Source organism: Hypomesus transpacificus, chromosome 13 (genome assembly GCF_021917145.1).
Source record: "Hypomesus transpacificus isolate Combined female chromosome 13, fHypTra1, whole genome shotgun sequence".
NCBI classification, from domain to species: domain Eukaryota; kingdom Metazoa; phylum Chordata; class Actinopteri; order Osmeriformes; family Osmeridae; genus Hypomesus; species Hypomesus transpacificus.
Window position 1 is genome coordinate 12,569,543 of NC_061072.1, and position 16,990 is coordinate 12,586,532.

Consider the following 16,990-nt stretch of genomic DNA (forward strand, 5'->3'; position numbering starts at 1 on the left):
TTTTTAAGCATTTAATTTAAGTTGTTGTAATCTACTATTTTCATAAAGAATGTCCGAAATGGATTGATGCGTTTCTTAACAACCCACCACATGACTTAAAATAATACAACGGAGATTTGTTGGAGAATCCGCATTTATTTAGCTAGTTTCTATGTGGTCCGGGTTATGCTCGATTTGGTGACTAAACGCGGAACCGTGGTTTGGCGCGGAAATTGCGCAATACGAAAATACTTAACCTTTAATTTTACCCTTAACTGAACTACACACTACGCAGCAGGTAAAGCAGAGTGGATGCTGCATGTATTTATTATTGTCTATAAATGAGGGACAGAACTATTCATGGACTGCATTATTCATTGTGAGTGTTAAAACATTGTTTCGTGCGTGCCTACTACTTTACAACACTAGGCAGCAGCACTAAACATTGGTAACGATAGACAGCCTTGGCAAGCTACCAGGGATTTACGAAATCGTTAACGTTGGTGTATGACACAATGCACAGTAGAATATAACAGCACTTATAGAATAGATGCAATTGTGATACGGTATTTGTAAATATAGCACTAACTTTAGCAACGGCCAAAATTTCACTATAATGTCCCCACTCCCCAAATGAGCAGCCATGAATCTAGACAGCCGATACATAAACGCTGTTTCCTCTTTTCTCTCTCACATCCTGATCATCTTCATTATGTGCAAAGCATCATGAAAATAAGTCTTCTCTTGTCTTTTAGACGATATGGCAAATTCAGTCATCTTCAGTCTCATTGCTTTCATTCCTCTGTAATAATCTCATTCATTTTATATTAATTGAGCAGATGAAGCCCTCTTCTATGGTACCGGAAGAGAGATGAACTCAGGAAGTTGATACCCTACACACTAATATATTGTACATTGACCTTGTCTCATTGTTGAGGTGGTATCATTTTTAGGCTACATGAATTGTTATAGGCCTATGTTATTCTTTAGGCTCTTGTGGGTTTGTTGCTGTTAGTTTTCAACTGTGTATAGTGAGTGAAAGCCCAACCAGCCCTCTCTTCCTCTTTACTATTGCTAATCTATCTGTGACTTCCTCTTTCCCCTGGCTGATGTTAGTTGAGCTCTGAGGATCGCCCTGAAACAAGAACGAAAACTGTTGGGTGTACAGGGTCGATCGAAAACAGACGGCACGCACACAGCGTACAACAACGAACCGGCTCTATGAAATATTATATGGGACAATTCTCACAGACTACACACACACACCTAAACTCCCTGTGATAAGAACATAGAGGAGCTGCAGACCAAGGTTTGGAGAGCAGAAGAAAGCTGTGTAGACTACTTTTTTTCAACCATGCTGAAACAATCTTTCAACATCCTAAAGCACTTGGGATCTGTGGGGAAGTATGTACTTTCAACAACATTTGCTGTGTGGTTGGTTTGGATTTTTGTGAATGTGAATACTTGAGAATCATATTTGGGGTGGAATGGTTTAAATGTTTTTTATTTTTTTATCCATCACTCTGAGCCAGTGTAGCCTAATTTCCATTGGTTTCGTATACAGATTGTTCATTTGAATGTATCTGATGAGGAGCAGCCAATGGTATCTGGGTTCTGAAGGCAACCAAACTTGATCTGGTTGTGATGCCAGCTTAGGTATGACATAGAAAAATCCCTTGATATTTACTTCTGTTAGTGTTCTCTGCTTTAATATTCTCTTTATTTGGATCGAGTCTTGAAAGATAATTTAATACATATTTTTAAAGGATTGATTAGTCTAGAAAAGTCTTCCTCCTTCCATTTTCAGAAAGGGCTGATACAAAACTGGAGTCACGCATGTAGTTGATTTATTTTTCATGTTGTCTTTGGTTGTTTAATTACATTTAGTATAATGGAATATTGTAGCTTGTTATTTGAAATCTAGAGCATTGTACACACTGCATCCTGTCTGTGTAAACTTGCCTTCCCTCTCGATGAGTTAAGACAGCCCCATGTATATTTTACCTTCATTGCACTCGTTTTTTCCCCCTTTCGTGTGTGTGCTCATGCATTTATTTTGCAGCAAAGCTGTGGGTATATAATGGTTGCAGGCCTCTTTGACCAAGATGTTTTTTTAGCTGTTTATAATCCCACCCACACACATACGCACACACACAATAACACACACCAACCTGGAACTACCCAGAGGACTGCTGTAGGCTTCTATCGTGTAGACACAACCTGTTCACTTCTTAAGAAATGATAGAAACACATTCCTCCATATAGCAGAACTGTGCTGAGAATATTTGGCAGGTGAACATGAATGTTGATATGAGAGTAAAAGCTAAACGAGAAGTGGGTTGTTGAAGGAAAGGGAATTTCTCCAGTCAGGTCAGATGACAGAGAAGACGCATACCTGAGGGGATCAACATGTGACGTTACCATAGCCATGTCATAGCTCTGGTTTCTGTTGCTGTTATAGAAAACTCACTCTGGCCCTCTCAGTTTCTCCTGTCTCTTTCTCTGTCTTTCTACACTCTTCCTTGTACTGTATGTCCTGTGTGATAGCTAAACCACAACCTCCAGCCTTCATTTTAAGGATGTTAATCTCATCCTACTAAAAAGAGACAGAAAGAGAAAAAAAAGTGGCAAAATAAACCTTCAACGGTGTACATTATGTCCCTTTGGCCGAAAACAGTATATGTGAATGAGGACTCGTAATGCACGTGTTCTATAATTGTTGACCCAGCATCCTAACCGTTCATGTTACCTTCAGACTAAGAACAATGTTTCTGTAGTTGATTATAACTCTCTCAAAACCTCCTTTTTATCCACTGTCCATGTGTATAGGTCCCAGGATGCTACTGATCTTCTCCATGAGGACCTGGTCATGGTGAGGACAGGGCTACACGTTCACACAAAATATCTGGACCTGGTTGCTTGGTGCTAAATCATAAAAGCATCAAGAATTGTCATTGACTTTTGATTAATATTGGTGGATTTGATTGGTTGGAAGGTGGAGCAACGGGTGGAGCCAGCCAAGAAGGCAGCACAGCTGCTGTACAAAAAGCTACAGTGTTGCCTTCAGAGCCAGCAGGGGCTTGATATGGAGAGACGCATGGTAACTTTCACTTTTCCTTTAAGCTCTTTAAACCTCGACCCTCATGCTGACCGACCATATTCTTCTATATACGAAGTCTTTGACTGTTTAATCTCTTTCTCATTCTACACACAGAAAAAACTTCCTCTCATGTTGCTCTCTATTTCCATGGCTGAAAGCGTTAAAGACTTTGATGGGGATTCCTCTTTTAGGTAAGAGACCCACTTTCTCATCATTCGCTCATTCCCTCACTTGTTTGCTCAACTGCTCTGCACAAACTCGCTTGCTGGTATTTTGTCCATCAGGAAGGTGCTGGAGATGTGCTGCTTCATTGAACAGAATCTAGCCCAATTGTTGGCAGACTTTGAGATTAAACTGGAGAAAGAGGTTCTGGAGCCCCTCAATAAACTCAGTGAGGTAAGGAGCTCAAACACACAACCATAATATGGACAGCTGAACCCATGACAACATCCATAACTCACACAGTGTAAACACCTGTAATCGACACACTGCATTCACCTCTCCTTTGTGGGTTTGAATGCTGCTTGGTGATCAAAATGAACTGTAACATCATGTAGGATTCTACTGATTTATGAACCTGATGGCTCGTGTGTTCTGCTCTAGGAAGAGCTACCGGAGATTCTGAAGAACAAGAAGCAGTTTGCTAAATTGACCACAGATTGGCAAAATGCACGTAACAGGTGAGTGATAGCTACATCCCTCCTCATTAAAAAACTATTAATTCAAGCACTCTCAAAAAGTGTGTGTATACTGTGTTTGTGTATTTATTTATTCTTGTGGAGTTTGGAAATCCCCTCAAGAATATTAACTCAGGACAATTTTTACCTTGGGGGGACATGTTATTGGTCCTCACAAGTTCAAGTGCTAATTCTAAGGGGTTTAGGGGGTTCAAGGTTATTGTTAGAATTATAATTATAGTTAGTATTACATTAAGGGTTGGGGCTAGGAGCTAGGGTTAGGTTTATGATCAATGATCATGGTATGTTTTGGGGTTAAGAGCATGGCTAGGGTTAAAGTTTAAAGTTTAAAGCAGGGGTTTGGGAAAAGGATTTTGAATGGAACTGTGTTGCGAGTCCTTACAAGAATATTAAAACAAACCTGTGTGTGTGTTCAGGTCCCAAGCCAGTACAGGCCCCCAGGCCAGGCAGGATGGGCTAAAAGAGGAGGTGGACGAGGCCTGGAGGAAACTAGAGAACATCAAGGTCAGTTTCACACCTTCATCCATCATCCACTTTAAATTAAGAATTATTGAGTGAGTAAGTGAATTATCACTTAGCACTTCTGATCCTTGATCTTTTGCTGTACTTTCTATATGGACTATTTGTTTGTCGCTTTGGATAAAAGCATCGGATAAAGGAATACAATTTATACGTCAAAAATGTAAATTAACATATTAAGAAAGAAAATCAATGAGTGAGAAAGTGAATTAATTAATTAATTAACAATCTGTAACTGTTTCTCATGGTTTGATCTCTTTACAGGACCAGTACTCTGCAGATCTTTATCACTTTAATACTAAGGAGGATGACTATGCCAACTACTTCCTTCGAGTGAGTGTTTTAGACCCCAAAGAGGTGGCATCATCCGGCTCCACGTGTTGTCAATGAGGACATCTTTAGTTAAACATTCTGGCTGTGTTTTTCCATCAGCTGTTGGAGCTACAGGCAGAGCACCACAAGTGCTCTCATGAGTTCTTAGAGCGCACCATCACAGAGTTGAAGGAAGACCACAGTCGGAAGGGTGAGCAGCGTGTGTTTTTGCAGTGTCCGTTGGTTTGTGTTAGTGTGATGTGTATAACGTATGTTTGTCCATGTGTTCGGATAGAGCCCCAAATGAGCATGTCTAAAGGGAAGGTTTTTGGAGAGCCTCTCCTCTCTCACTTGTCTGTGAGCGGTAGAGAGATTGCTGTGCCCATCCAAGAGTGTGTCCATATGCTGCTGCACTCTGCTATGAGAGAAGAGGTACTCAGTACCCTGATCCTAGTTTGGCATCTTTACCAGATGATCTATTCAATTTAACTAAATCGGAACAAGTAAATCTTCAAATATGTCATCAAGACTACACTTTCTCTCTCCCTCCCCTACCTTCCTCTCCCAGGGGTTGTTCCGGCTGACGGCAGCAGCCTCTGTGGTTAAGAGACTGAAGAGCAATCTGGATCGAGGAATGGTGGACCACACAGAGTTCAACACAGAACCTCATGCTGTTGCAGGTCAGGCTGGGACATAGCGGGAATAAAAAGGAGGAGTGGAGGGAGTGAAAATGTAGAGAAAGAAAATATATACATGTGCAGTACACACCGTCACATCCTGAGAGGAAATAAGAGGTGACAAAAACCGAACGTGTCGATGTTCTCACAGGGTGTTTCTCTGTACTTTCCATCAGGAGCTTTGAAGAGCTACCTCAGAGAACTACCCGAACCCCTGATGACATCTGATCTGTACAATGATTGGTTTGAAGCTGCAGGGTGGGTAACACAATAACCTCAGATGCCTGAATGAACCCCTTGTTTAATTGTAGTCAATGTCAGTTTTTACACAAAAAACTTGATTCGACTTGAATGTCAATGTCGTTGCAGAGAGAAGGAGCTGAACCAAAAGCTGGAGCAATTGAGACTGGTGCTGAAGAAGCTCCCACCAGAGAACTACAACAACCTCAGGTGGGTAACCTTCTCCCTGTCTTTTTGACCCTTCTAGGTATTCACTCTTCCGTTTCTCTCAAATACTACTCATTTTCTCCTTCTTCTTCTTCTCTCTCTCTCTCTCTCTCTCTCTCTCTCTCTCTCTCTCTCTCTCTCTCTCTCTCTCTCTCACTTTCTTTCTCTCTCTTTCTTTCTCTCTCTTTCTTTCTTTCTTTCTTTCTTTCTTTCTTTCTTTCTTTCTTTCTTTCTTTCTTTCTTTCTTTCTTTTTTCTCTCTCTCTCTCTCTCTCTCTCTCTCTCTCTCTCTCTCTCTCTCTCTCTCTCTCTCTCTCTCTCTCTCTCTCTCTCTCTCTCTGTCTCTCTCTCTCTGTCTCTCTCTCTCTCTCTCTCTCTCTCTCTCTCTCTCTCACTGTCTCTCTCTCTCACTCTCTTTATTGCAACCACCCCATCTCTTCCTCTCTCAGGTACCTCATCCAGTTCCTGTCTCTCCTCTCTGAGCAGCAGGCTGTCAACAAGATGACCCCCAGTAACATCGCCATTGTGCTGGGGCCCAACCTGCTGTGGCCGCGCGCTGAGGGGTGGGTAGACATATGAATGTCTCTGTAGGCTACTGACATCCCACAGATACACCAACTGAAACTAAAATGGTAAAACCGCTGAGGAGTGAGTAGTGCTGGCTCTCTGTTCAGGAAACCCACATAGGATGTACAAATAGGAACTGACTTTTTCTGGTACGCTGCCCTTTTTTTCACGGCCTCTGTGGTCTCTTCTGTCCCACCCCATCTTTCAGGGAGATGGATCTGTTGGATATGGCGTCGGCCTCATCTGTTCAGGTTGTCATGGTTATAGAGCCTCTCATCCAGTACTCCAGTAGCCTCTTTTCAGAAGGTACACCTCTATCTATAATTATCTATCATCAGTATCTATCCTTAAATGGCTAAGTTGAGATGAATGACATGAACTACGGCCAGAGTGGCCAGAATCAGTGGCCGGCTTGGTTAGCATTTAGAACATGCATACACTATAGGTGTGAAAACGTGCCTGTTTCTTTACAGATGAGTGAGTTATATGGAGATTCAATTGGTGAGTAAGTATTCTGAATTCTTTTCCAGGGGTGGACTTTGAGGTCCCAGACCTCTCAGAGAATCCAGATACGAGCCCATCAATTCCTCAGCCTCTGGAATCCAGGAAAGACATGATTTCCAGAACCACATCTTCATCCTCTACTGCCTCCTCCTCTTCCTCCTGTCATATCCCTTTGAATAAATCACACAGGTTATTATTGCAATCCCTAAATACGCAATTATTATTTCACAGTCAAGTGAGTCAGTATTTCAACAGTTTTGTCAAACAGGGGGAACCCATTTGTTGTGGCAGATAATGAGTGTCCTAACAGCCACTGTCTTTTGTGTGTGCATAATCCTTGACTTCAAATTCTCATTCTCTTCCCCTTGTAGTTTTTGAGCATGGTGTAAATTTCTCTGGCTAACTTTTATCCTCTTCAGCTTAGTGTCCCAGGACATGCTGTTTATCATCAAGTCTTCTGGTTCCGTGGGTCGTAAAACCAGTACATGGGAGAGCCCTAGCTCTGAAACTCCTGGTCCAACTCCATCCTCACCGCCCCTGATAGAGAACACATCCCCAGCTCTTACCCCTACTCAGGTCTTCGACCCTTCCCCTGTCTTTAGCCCAACATGGTTTCCAAAATCATTCCAGTTGTCCAGTGGATCAGCAGTTCCAGGTCCAGACCCAGTACCAGTCATCAAACCAACCCAGAAGCAGAGTTCAGAACCTGGTCAGCTGGAACCCATCTCCGAGGGTCACCTCGTAGATGGTGCCACCAGGCTCCATCCACCAGGCTCCCCTAAAGCTTTGCTGAAAATTGGCTCACCTTTTAAACGTATGTTGAATTCTATGGATTTTCTAAGACTTTAAGGCCTGTTGTTAGATATTCCTCTATAGTGTAAATTAAATACATTGGCACACAGTGAAAACTCAGAGGAGCAGGCCTAGGGAGTTTACATAAGCAGGGCTATGACATACTTGCCCTTTTTAACCACCCCTTATTAGCATGAACAAAACCACAATCCTTTTAAAAATAAACTGTGTTGCAAATGTCCCGTGTGGTAAATGCTAGACCTTGTGTAGCAGCTCTTTGTTGCTACATGAAACTACCTCCTTGGTGCACTAGAAGTTAGCTGACAAATTAAGTGACAAACAGCTGGCCTATTTCAGCACACAGGAAGTGTTGGTATGACCATTAAAAATAAATGGTCTTTAATGCCACTTTTAGCAGAGAAGAACCCAAGTCAGACTTTAGTTTAGTTCCTGTCATGAGCACACTTCGACATACAATACCATTGACTTCTGGATTTTATTTCCATTATATGTTTTACGTGTTTTGTTGTGTTTTGTTGTGTTTTGTTGAATTTTGTATGGTTGGCTCCCTCAACATGAAAGACCTCAATCTCTCATCTCTCTTTTTACGTTTATATATCACCTAACAGCGAGGAGATCCTTCATTCAGAGCAAGCCACCAATCCATGGGAAGGAGCACATAGTGGTGGCTTTTTCAGCCAATTCCAAACCGAAAGCTCCGCTGCCCACAAAGACCCAGACCCCGACATCTCCAGCACCTCAGAAAGCCCCACCCCCGTCCCAGCCACATCCCCCACTCAAGCCCCAGGGCGTGCTCCTGAAGAAGGCCACAATCAAAAGGCCCGGGGTCAGACCTCCATCTGTCCCTCCTCCTTTGCCTCCCCTGGTGGATAGCCAGCAGTAATGTAAGCCAATGGATATGATCTCTTAAAAAAGCATGTAGCTATCACTGTCCTTAATGATGATGATTCTTGGTCTGTAAACATGCTTTGTAATTTCACAGCAACAACAAGGTATTTCATGTTATGATTTATTTGGCCTTTTATTGATAAGATCCAAAAGATGAGCTAATCATACTTTGTAAATAAAGCATATCAGATACTACTAAAACATATTTTTATTGTATTTTCATATTATTATTAGAATAACATATGTATTAATTGCAGCATAAGTATTTTCTATAATGTATTTTGTTGTATAAGGACAATAAAGGTTACAATAAAAACATATTTCTGTTCTTGGTAGGAAACAGTCTCTGAATAAAATAATAGACTAAAATTAGATCATTGTCATATACATTAGCTGCTAATTAATGTGTCAAACTGGTGCTAATGGTGTATGCAAGATGCAGAAGAAATGTATAACAAACATTTATTTTTATAATATATCAAATCTTCTTCCTCTATGGCTTCAGGTCTGTTGATCAAGTATTTTTTGTTGTCAGCTGAAGGAGGGCTTGTAGCCCACACAAGATTATGATATTCCTCTTTTAGTGTTGTTGTTTTTTTAGAGCATGGTAGTTGGAGAGACTGAAGCTTGGTTAACATTCTCCAAACTTGGACGCTGGCTCAAATGCTTTGACAGATCAGGGAATCATGTCTTTTTCTGGAGCATTTTCTCTTCTTTGTTGCTTTTGCATGTCCAGCTACTTTCTCTCATACATTCTCATGCTTTCTATCACATCTGCTTGTCATATTTTTCCATTACTTGCCACTGGTTCTAGTGATAAAGCATATCAAGCTTTTTTTTTTTACTGTATCATTATTTCAGTTATCCCTTTCGATACTTTTAACAACAGTCCACATCCATACTATACATTTAACCTTTGGAAATATAAAGTATGTGGTTAATGTTCTTCTATATTCACATTAAAGCTCTTTGGAACGATGGACCTATGTGGTCCTATACCATCCACACAGGATGGATTTGAATTCATGATCAAAAATTTATTTATCCAACATTAGGAACGTAATGTCTTGTTTTGAACAGATCTGAGGGTTACACTTTAATCTCCTCTTCCTCATCTGTATAGCTGTAAGATGAGGGTTTTATCTTGAGATGGTTGGTTAGTATTTCTTCTACCACATTCATCTTTGGCAGCTGTCCCTTTAGGAGCTCCCCAAGCTCATAATGCTGTGCCAGTACATCTGTAGCACTCTGAACCCCTCCACTCTCCATCCCCAGCCTCTCCCTGGCTGGATACCCCACCAGGCTGGTGGCAAGCTCTTTAGGGGACACTTGACCGTTCATTGACTCTTTCATCCTGGCCTCCGCTTCTTCATCTTCTTCCGTCCAGTCTAGCCCATATGGACTTTTCCTGCTGCCACAGTCATCCCTCAACAGTGAATCCACCAATGAGATGGTTGCAGAGTCCATCTCTGAGCCCCCATAGGCAAAGCTAGGCTCTAGCTCCTCCCAGGTGTGGCTTGACTCCAGGTGGATCTTGGGGCTGTCAATCAAGCCAAAGACCTCGCTCATGAGGGATGGCCCGAGGTCGAACGTGAAGGAGGTGAGTGAGGTGAGTGAGGTCAGGGAAGCAGGTCGGATCAAGTCAGGGTCCAGTGTCAAATTTGGGGCAGAGCTCACTGACTGGATGGCATCTGTGGCATCAATCATTGAGACACAGTGGACGTCTGGAGAACAGGAAGTAGAACCTGAGGACTGTTGCCGTTCTGACCGGGAAAGGCGGGGTAGAGTGACAAAGCCAGACTCCAGACCTAGGGAGAAGAGAAGGGGACGATTCAATTCCACACACAACATAACATTCAAGCGAATATTACAGGTAAATTCGTTTTATCAAGTTATTGTTTAATTTAATGTAATTATCAGAAGAAAAAGAAAATACACAGTTGGCTGTGTATTTTCAAAAATTTCAGCAGGGATCATTTCCCATGTAAAATGTGTGTCCAAGAAGTTTGACCCATCAACGTCCAGTCACCTACAGGGGGCAGTGAACACTAAGCTATCCAGGAGCTGCAGCGTCAGTGTGTTGTGCTGCCAGGGTGCTGACTCTATCAGCCCAGCAGCTGTATGTGTGAACTATGTATCCCCTCCCAGGCATGTCACCCAAGCCAGGCACTTACATGTCACACAGTCACACACCACTGCTCTCGTGACCTGGGACAGTGTCACACACACACACTAACACACAAAGTCACAGCAGGACAGGGAGACATAGGTATTTGAGAGGGACAAACTATCCTACAAGCCCTCAGAAACTGACAGCACACAGACCTGCACCGCCTGTAGCTCTTCCCTATCACTGAAGACTTGACAGATTGTTAGGAGTGTTGTATGTGAGCCATGGTGATTTATGAGCTGGAGGAAGAGACATCTGTCTTGGGTTCTCTGTTTGTTGGACTGTGTTTTTACAGCATGTCCTACAGCTGCTACTGTACTGCTTCTTCTCAACAACATCTGAGAAGGGTCAACCAAAACCCTAACCTTTCACTGTAAGTATATAATTGTAATGAGGTGAGGTTTCTCTGTACGTGTGTGTATGTGCGTTTGTACTTTAAGTATACATATGTGAACCACATACTCAAGCTTTTGCCCTGTGTGTTTATGGTCTCTTATAATAGACTTCCCTTACCATAGGAGAACGTGGTCTCGTCTTGTGTCTTTGCAGGGCTGGAGAAGAGTGTTTTGGTTGGTGATCCCCCATTCAACAGCTCCACATCCAAGCGGGGGAGGGAGATGGCGTTCTTGATGATGGGGGAAATAGGGGGAGGCGGGGGGGAGAGGTCCTTAGAATCCCCCCGTGGCCTATCGGGGGTCTTCCTAACGTGTCGGAGGGTCCTGGAGAAGAACGCCCCAATTTTATTGTCGGGCGACGTCATTGAATCCGTGTCTCCATTTCCATTGGCTGTTCCACCGTGGTTGCTAAGGAAGGAGGTGTCTCCAAACACATCCCCGCCGCGGCCGACATGCATGGTGTGACGGAAGTCACCGAGCGGAGGGCTGATCATGTCCAGGGTCAGGTCACCTTTGAACCGTCGTTTCCCCTGAGACTGGGAGACCAGGCCCTTCAGACCAGACAGCTTTCCTCCCAGATTCATACTGGAGCTTACAAGGACAATGGCCTCTAAAAACTATTTTGAGACAATCGTTGAAATGGAGGGTTTTGAATGTTTTATAATGTCACAAGATTCGGAGTTAAAAAAATTTAAAAGAGTCCAAAGTATGTTCCTGTCTTCCGGGAAGGTTCTTGTCTCTAGACCTTTTGAACTCTTGCGTTTGATCAACGTGTATTAGCTTTGTAGTACTGAGAACAATGAGAGCAGGTTTTGGGTCTCCACTCACTAATGAACCACAGAATCTCACAATGGGATATAATCTCATTTGTTGTTATCCATATCCAGCTTGATTGGGTCCAGATAAATAGAGGAGAAAACTATGCAGGAGTTCCTGGAAGCAACCAGGCAGTAAGAATGGGGTCAGAAGGAGAGAGAGTGTTGACTAGATGCTTGCTATGTGTAGTTGTTTACAGCTCTGAGTTTATTAAACATCAGCTCAGAAGTGAGACCAGCCCCAACTGCGAATGTGTCTGGTTAAAACACTGGAAACATTGATCAACAAAAAGAGTTTGCAGAGTTAAAAAATGTTTAAGTGAACTGGCTGAACTCCGTTGGCTAGAAAGTGTCACAGTCTGATGTAATTAAGAGCTGATAGGTAGTCTGGTGGGCTCCATCTGGATTATATGGCATATACATAACATTCAGTTATAAAGTAACTAAATCCTTTTTTTTCCCCAATAGACTTTAGTTGGTTTACAGAATTCCGCGTTCCAAAGTCCAGCGTCCTGGAACCGTGTAAATATAGACCACAAGGTCTGTCCTGTCTGTCCCTGCTCTGGACTGGAGCCTGGTAAAACCTCCAGTCTGCTTTCTGTCTCAGAAACAGAGCTGGGGAAGGAGGGCTCCGCCTCTCCAAGCTGTGTCCTGTCTGTCTGGCCTCATGTCCTGACTAAATGAAAGAACATTATTAGCCCTATTAGCAGGGAAAGTAACTTTTATCACAATCTGGTCTGACCAGCAGTAGTTTATAAACCAAATATGTTTTGGAGGATAAAACAGCATTTAGCCAAAACAGAGAAAGATAGAGAAACTACCCAGATAAGAAAATCACTTAGCTAGCTAGCGATCTCCCAGTGAGTGAGTCAGCAATGACAGGAGACTAAAAATATATACGTTCTGTATCATTCTTTGCCAAAAGAGTAATGGATTCCCTATTTTAAAATAGGGAATCGATGATAGAATAGTGTCCTGACAGGGTCCTGTGGCTGTGTTCAAAGTTCTCTCCACCTCCCACGCACGGTCAGCTAGCTCTACACAAGGTTGCTCCGGCCGAGCCCTGGACTGGGATTGCGTCAGGTCTGAAACAGCCTTTTAATTAGCTTCTGACCACAGTCCCAGGCCTTCTCTCCTTAACTTCTTCTAACTTTCAGAGGGCAGGGAAACCACCCACCAGTGAGGGCTTGACTAGGAGTGGTAGACAGACTCTGAGGTGTGACTCTGAAGCTGAGAGGGTGCTAATCTATGGAGAGTGTAAACCCAACCCCTATAAACTTTAAACCAGACTTCCTATATAAAATGTTCAAGCTGGAAAGAAAAGAAAGCAAGAAAAACAGATTGCGGTAAGAATCAAAATCGGGTTTGTGAATTAAGGAGTATGAACTTGTTTTTTTTTCAAACACACTACCTCATATGAAACCTTCAAGTTGAATAAAGTTCCCGATTGGTCAACCATGTATTTCTGGGTCGCAGACTAGCTCAGACCCATCCCGGTGTGCTAACAGAAGGGTGTGGGCTCTGTGCCTCTTTAATCCTGATCTAAACACAGGACCTTTGGCCCACGCCCAGCATGGGTCTGGCTTGTCCCCCTGCACTCATATAGGCCGATACAGAGAAATTGAGAGAACCAGCAAGAGAGAGAAAGATGTGCCTGTAGCTATAGCTCTTTCCACAGTCCTTCCGACACAGCCTGGTGTTTCAGGTTTATCCAATGATGTAGTATGTATCTCTCTAGTGTCTCTCCCTCTTCGCTGTTCTCATCCTCTCCTCTCCTCCACCTGATCCGTTGTTTTCAGAGTTAAAATTAATCCAGCGGCCGGCACTCCAGGTTGAGAATGATCCCCAAGATTGAGGAAAGACAACATAAATTAAGGTAATACGTTTTAAACATTAATCTGAGCGTCTGTCTGACTCCTTGGAAGGAAAGAAGTGGGATGCCCCTCCGGAGGGGGATGATCATGTCCTGGATTATCCCTTAATCTCTAGCCTCTTTTCCTTCCCCCGTTGAGCTGTCTCTCCCTGGGGCTGGGCTGGTTCAGGTCCCCTGGTCTACTGGTTCTCTGGGCTGGAGGAGCTCTGCATTCAATAGGAATAGTCTGTCTGCTGCTGGAAAGAAAGGTGGGAGAGAAACAAGAGGAGAGAGACATTGTAAAACAGAGAACGAGATGGGAGAGACAAATGGAGGAGGGATGAAGGCGGTGAGTGAGAGGGAGTGAGGTAAAGGGTGGAGAAAGAAGGAAGGAGATAGATGGTGAGAAGTCATTGGGTTTCCATTGGACCCTGTTTGCTACCATGTGTCTGTGTGTCAGTAAAGGTTCTGGAGACCAGACAAACCACCATCTAATGGGAGTTGTGTGTGGACAGATTCCTGGGAGAAACATCACTGATCTCCCCTCCCTTTCTCCCTTCAACCTTCTCCACTCACCCTCTTTCTCTTCTCTCTCTCCCAATTACATCCATCATCCAGCCCACATTCTTAGAAGCACATTTGGTTTTGATCTTTTCCATCTCGGCTTCCATCTCTGTAGTGCAACGTACCGTGCTGTTTAACTGTAAACTGTGCTGTTGGACCCACTATCCTGTTAGCATCAACTTATCAACGTGCCCTCAATTGTTTCTCCTATAATCTTTTTTTTCTTTTTAACCCAGAATGTACTTTGTGTGGTAAATAATCCGCTGTTCATTTAGTACCTTTTGCCTCTTCTCTCCCCTCTATACCAAACTTAAACCCTCGTTCATGTCCCACACTCACTAACCCAGCTAACCAGGTGAGCAAACATACAAGATAAGGACACAGTTTTTTACTGACCCTTTGACTTTCATTCTAATTGTTCCCCTCTGTGTTCTACTTGAATCCAAGGAAAACATAACTGTACTTCCTCCTGAGCCAAGGAAATATTTTAAGGCTTCCTCAAATATCCAAACTCCAAAAATCACATTCTCTCTCTCATACATCTATTTGCCCTATTTATTTTGCCCTTCTCTCTCTCTCTCTCTCTCTCTCTCTCTCTCTCTCTCTCTCTCTCTCTCTCTCTCTCTCTCTCTCTCTCTCTCTCTCTCTCTCTCTCCCTCCCACCATTAGTTTTTTCTCATATTACTGAGAACACCCTTTGAGGGGTCGAGAAAGGTGTCAGTTGCAACCATTTGGTAATGACAGCATGATGAAGCACATAACGTTTCTCTACTGAACTTCATGTGTGGCAAGATCCCACCCCCCACATTCAGCTGTCCCACCCACACTTTCATCTCCACCGACACCCTCTCTCACCTTCTCGCACTCACAAACACACACAAACAAACACAAACACACACACATACCACAGTCAGAAGGCCCCCGTCAGGTGTAACGACAAACACTCAAAATGAGAGTTCACACCTCCCATAAACTGACCTCTTCCTGTTTACGTCAAAGATGCCAAAAGGGCAGTGGGTCACCCAGAAGGAATGTTGGGAGCAGGTAACATGGCAAAGGATAGCTCCCATTGGATGAAACTCATGTAATGTCCTCACTCTATTTTCCCTGCTTTAGCAATGACCCTCCTGACAAAGGGATGCACTGTATTGCTGGTTGGCAGCAAGCACCCAGGGCCTTGTACTTCAGTATTATAGAAATACTGTGGGGCTGTTGTTCCAACTTGTTATTGCTACCTTTGCCAACCATTAGGATATCTTGTGATAAATGAGATTCTAATGACTGATTCAAGCCAATATAGTCCTGTTTGATTTGGTAATGATAACTCAAAAAGTAAATAATTATAAAATACATTGAGGTGATAGAATCACTCCAGTGGCATTTCCTAGTAGTGTGTAGATGCCAACAAAAAGTCCAGGGGTTGTATTACGAAACAAATGAGTTGGCAAAATAAAGAGAGCAATCAATAAAGCATGGTAGCCACAGATCTGCTAGTATTATAGATCATTGTTATCCATTGTACTGAATCAATTAGACGTGTGGCAAGCTCAGGCCTACAGAACACAGTGCTGTGGAGTAACATTGTTACCACAGCGCCTGCTTCTCTAACAACCCTCATTGATCAGTCTCGAGTTCATCTCTGCTGATTGGTGATAATGAGTTTACAGCAAAGCTAACCAACACACCTTCTCATCGGTCCTGTGAAGTTCTAGGCTTTATGAGTGAGTAATTAGGTAAGCATAGACATCCCTCCATTGTTAAGGGCAGCACAGTTCATATTTGGAAGGTTATTAGGTGTTAATAAGTAGGCTTTGGTTTGACAATGAACTATTACACTGTTGTAAAAAATAGTATTTAAAAGTCAGTTATAATTTTGCTCTTTATAACAATGCTGAAATGGACTCTTCAGATCTAGTTTTCACTATAGCTCTTGTTATATTGAAGACATTATTATTGTATAGCCTACTACATAGCTGACCGTGTCCGTTCAAACTACTAGGCAGAACGTATCCGCGATTTCATTTAGGAGCAGTAGGCTTATGAGTCGCAGTCATGCCAGCATATACTGCGGTCAAGGCAGCCCTAAATATATTTCAGCACCAGCAGGCAACAGATAAAGTTTCATCTGTGAGACATATGTAGGACTGTCACAAGCCACTTGTCCCTCAAAACATATGTCAGAGTTACATAGCCATCAAAACGTCCCAGAATCTCAGGCATGCATACTATGATTGTTTGAAAAGCCTGCTGACTTTATTAGAAAAGCCTATAAGCAAAAGTAAGTAAGGCTACTCAGACATTTAAACCGTAACTACAAACCAAAATGTTAGATGTTAATTTACTTGACTACACTACTAACTACACTACTCAAAATGTAATTACGAAAAACGTGATTAATTTCTTTAACATAATAATAAAGAAAAAAAAAACTTACATCGTTAATGGACATCAAAAGCTCAAATTCAGATTAGAATCCTTTCTGCACATAATTTGTTGAGTGTGTGGTATGTTGTCTACGGGCTGTAATTAGTCTTCTGCCTTAACCGGTCCCGCAGCATGGCAATCCCGCTAGTCCTAACTGAAACACTGAAATTAGTTTGAGGGACAGTAGAAAACGAAATGGGCGGACGTTTGCAAAATAGGCTTGCAGGCGACAAAGAATACCCAGATCAAGAATAGTGGGTGGGGCAA

General features: G+C 42.7%; 2 protein-coding genes across 3 annotated transcripts; one reads left to right on the top strand and one right to left on the bottom strand.

Annotated features, from left to right (window-relative positions):
* The first annotated feature begins 926 nt into the window (after nucleotides 1–926).
* sh3bp1 (SH3-domain binding protein 1) lies at nucleotides 927–8,831 on the top strand. The gene is made up of 18 exons (XM_047031910.1): nucleotides 927–1,383; nucleotides 2,809–2,851; nucleotides 2,975–3,079; nucleotides 3,194–3,270; nucleotides 3,364–3,475; nucleotides 3,683–3,759; nucleotides 4,194–4,281; nucleotides 4,561–4,629; nucleotides 4,729–4,819; nucleotides 4,904–5,040; nucleotides 5,177–5,288; nucleotides 5,462–5,543; nucleotides 5,655–5,735; nucleotides 6,181–6,294; nucleotides 6,507–6,604; nucleotides 6,829–6,991; nucleotides 7,222–7,616; nucleotides 8,224–8,831. Exons 1-18 carry the CDS (start codon nucleotides 1,334–1,336, stop codon nucleotides 8,496–8,498), a joined length of 2,169 nt encoding a protein of 722 aa, XP_046887866.1. The 5' UTR covers nucleotides 927–1,333; the 3' UTR covers nucleotides 8,499–8,831.
* Nucleotides 8,832–9,111: 280 nt separating this feature from the next.
* On the bottom strand, nucleotides 9,112–16,932 carry cdc42ep1a (CDC42 effector protein (Rho GTPase binding) 1a). 2 transcript variants are annotated; one of them, XM_047031911.1, is made up of 3 exons: nucleotides 16,734–16,932; nucleotides 11,187–13,989; nucleotides 9,112–10,311 (listed from the first exon to the last, which is right to left on the bottom strand). In XM_047031911.1, the coding sequence occupies exons 2-3, from the start codon at nucleotides 11,650–11,652 to the stop codon at nucleotides 9,593–9,595; spliced, it is 1,185 nt and encodes a 394-aa protein (XP_046887867.1). In that variant the 5' UTR covers nucleotides 11,653–13,989; nucleotides 16,734–16,932; the 3' UTR covers nucleotides 9,112–9,592. The 2 variants fall into 2 exon arrangements, with proteins under 2 accessions (XP_046887867.1, XP_046887868.1); XM_047031912.1 differs by having other exon boundaries at nucleotides 11,187–13,992.
* Between the last annotated feature and the right edge of the window lie 58 nt (nucleotides 16,933–16,990).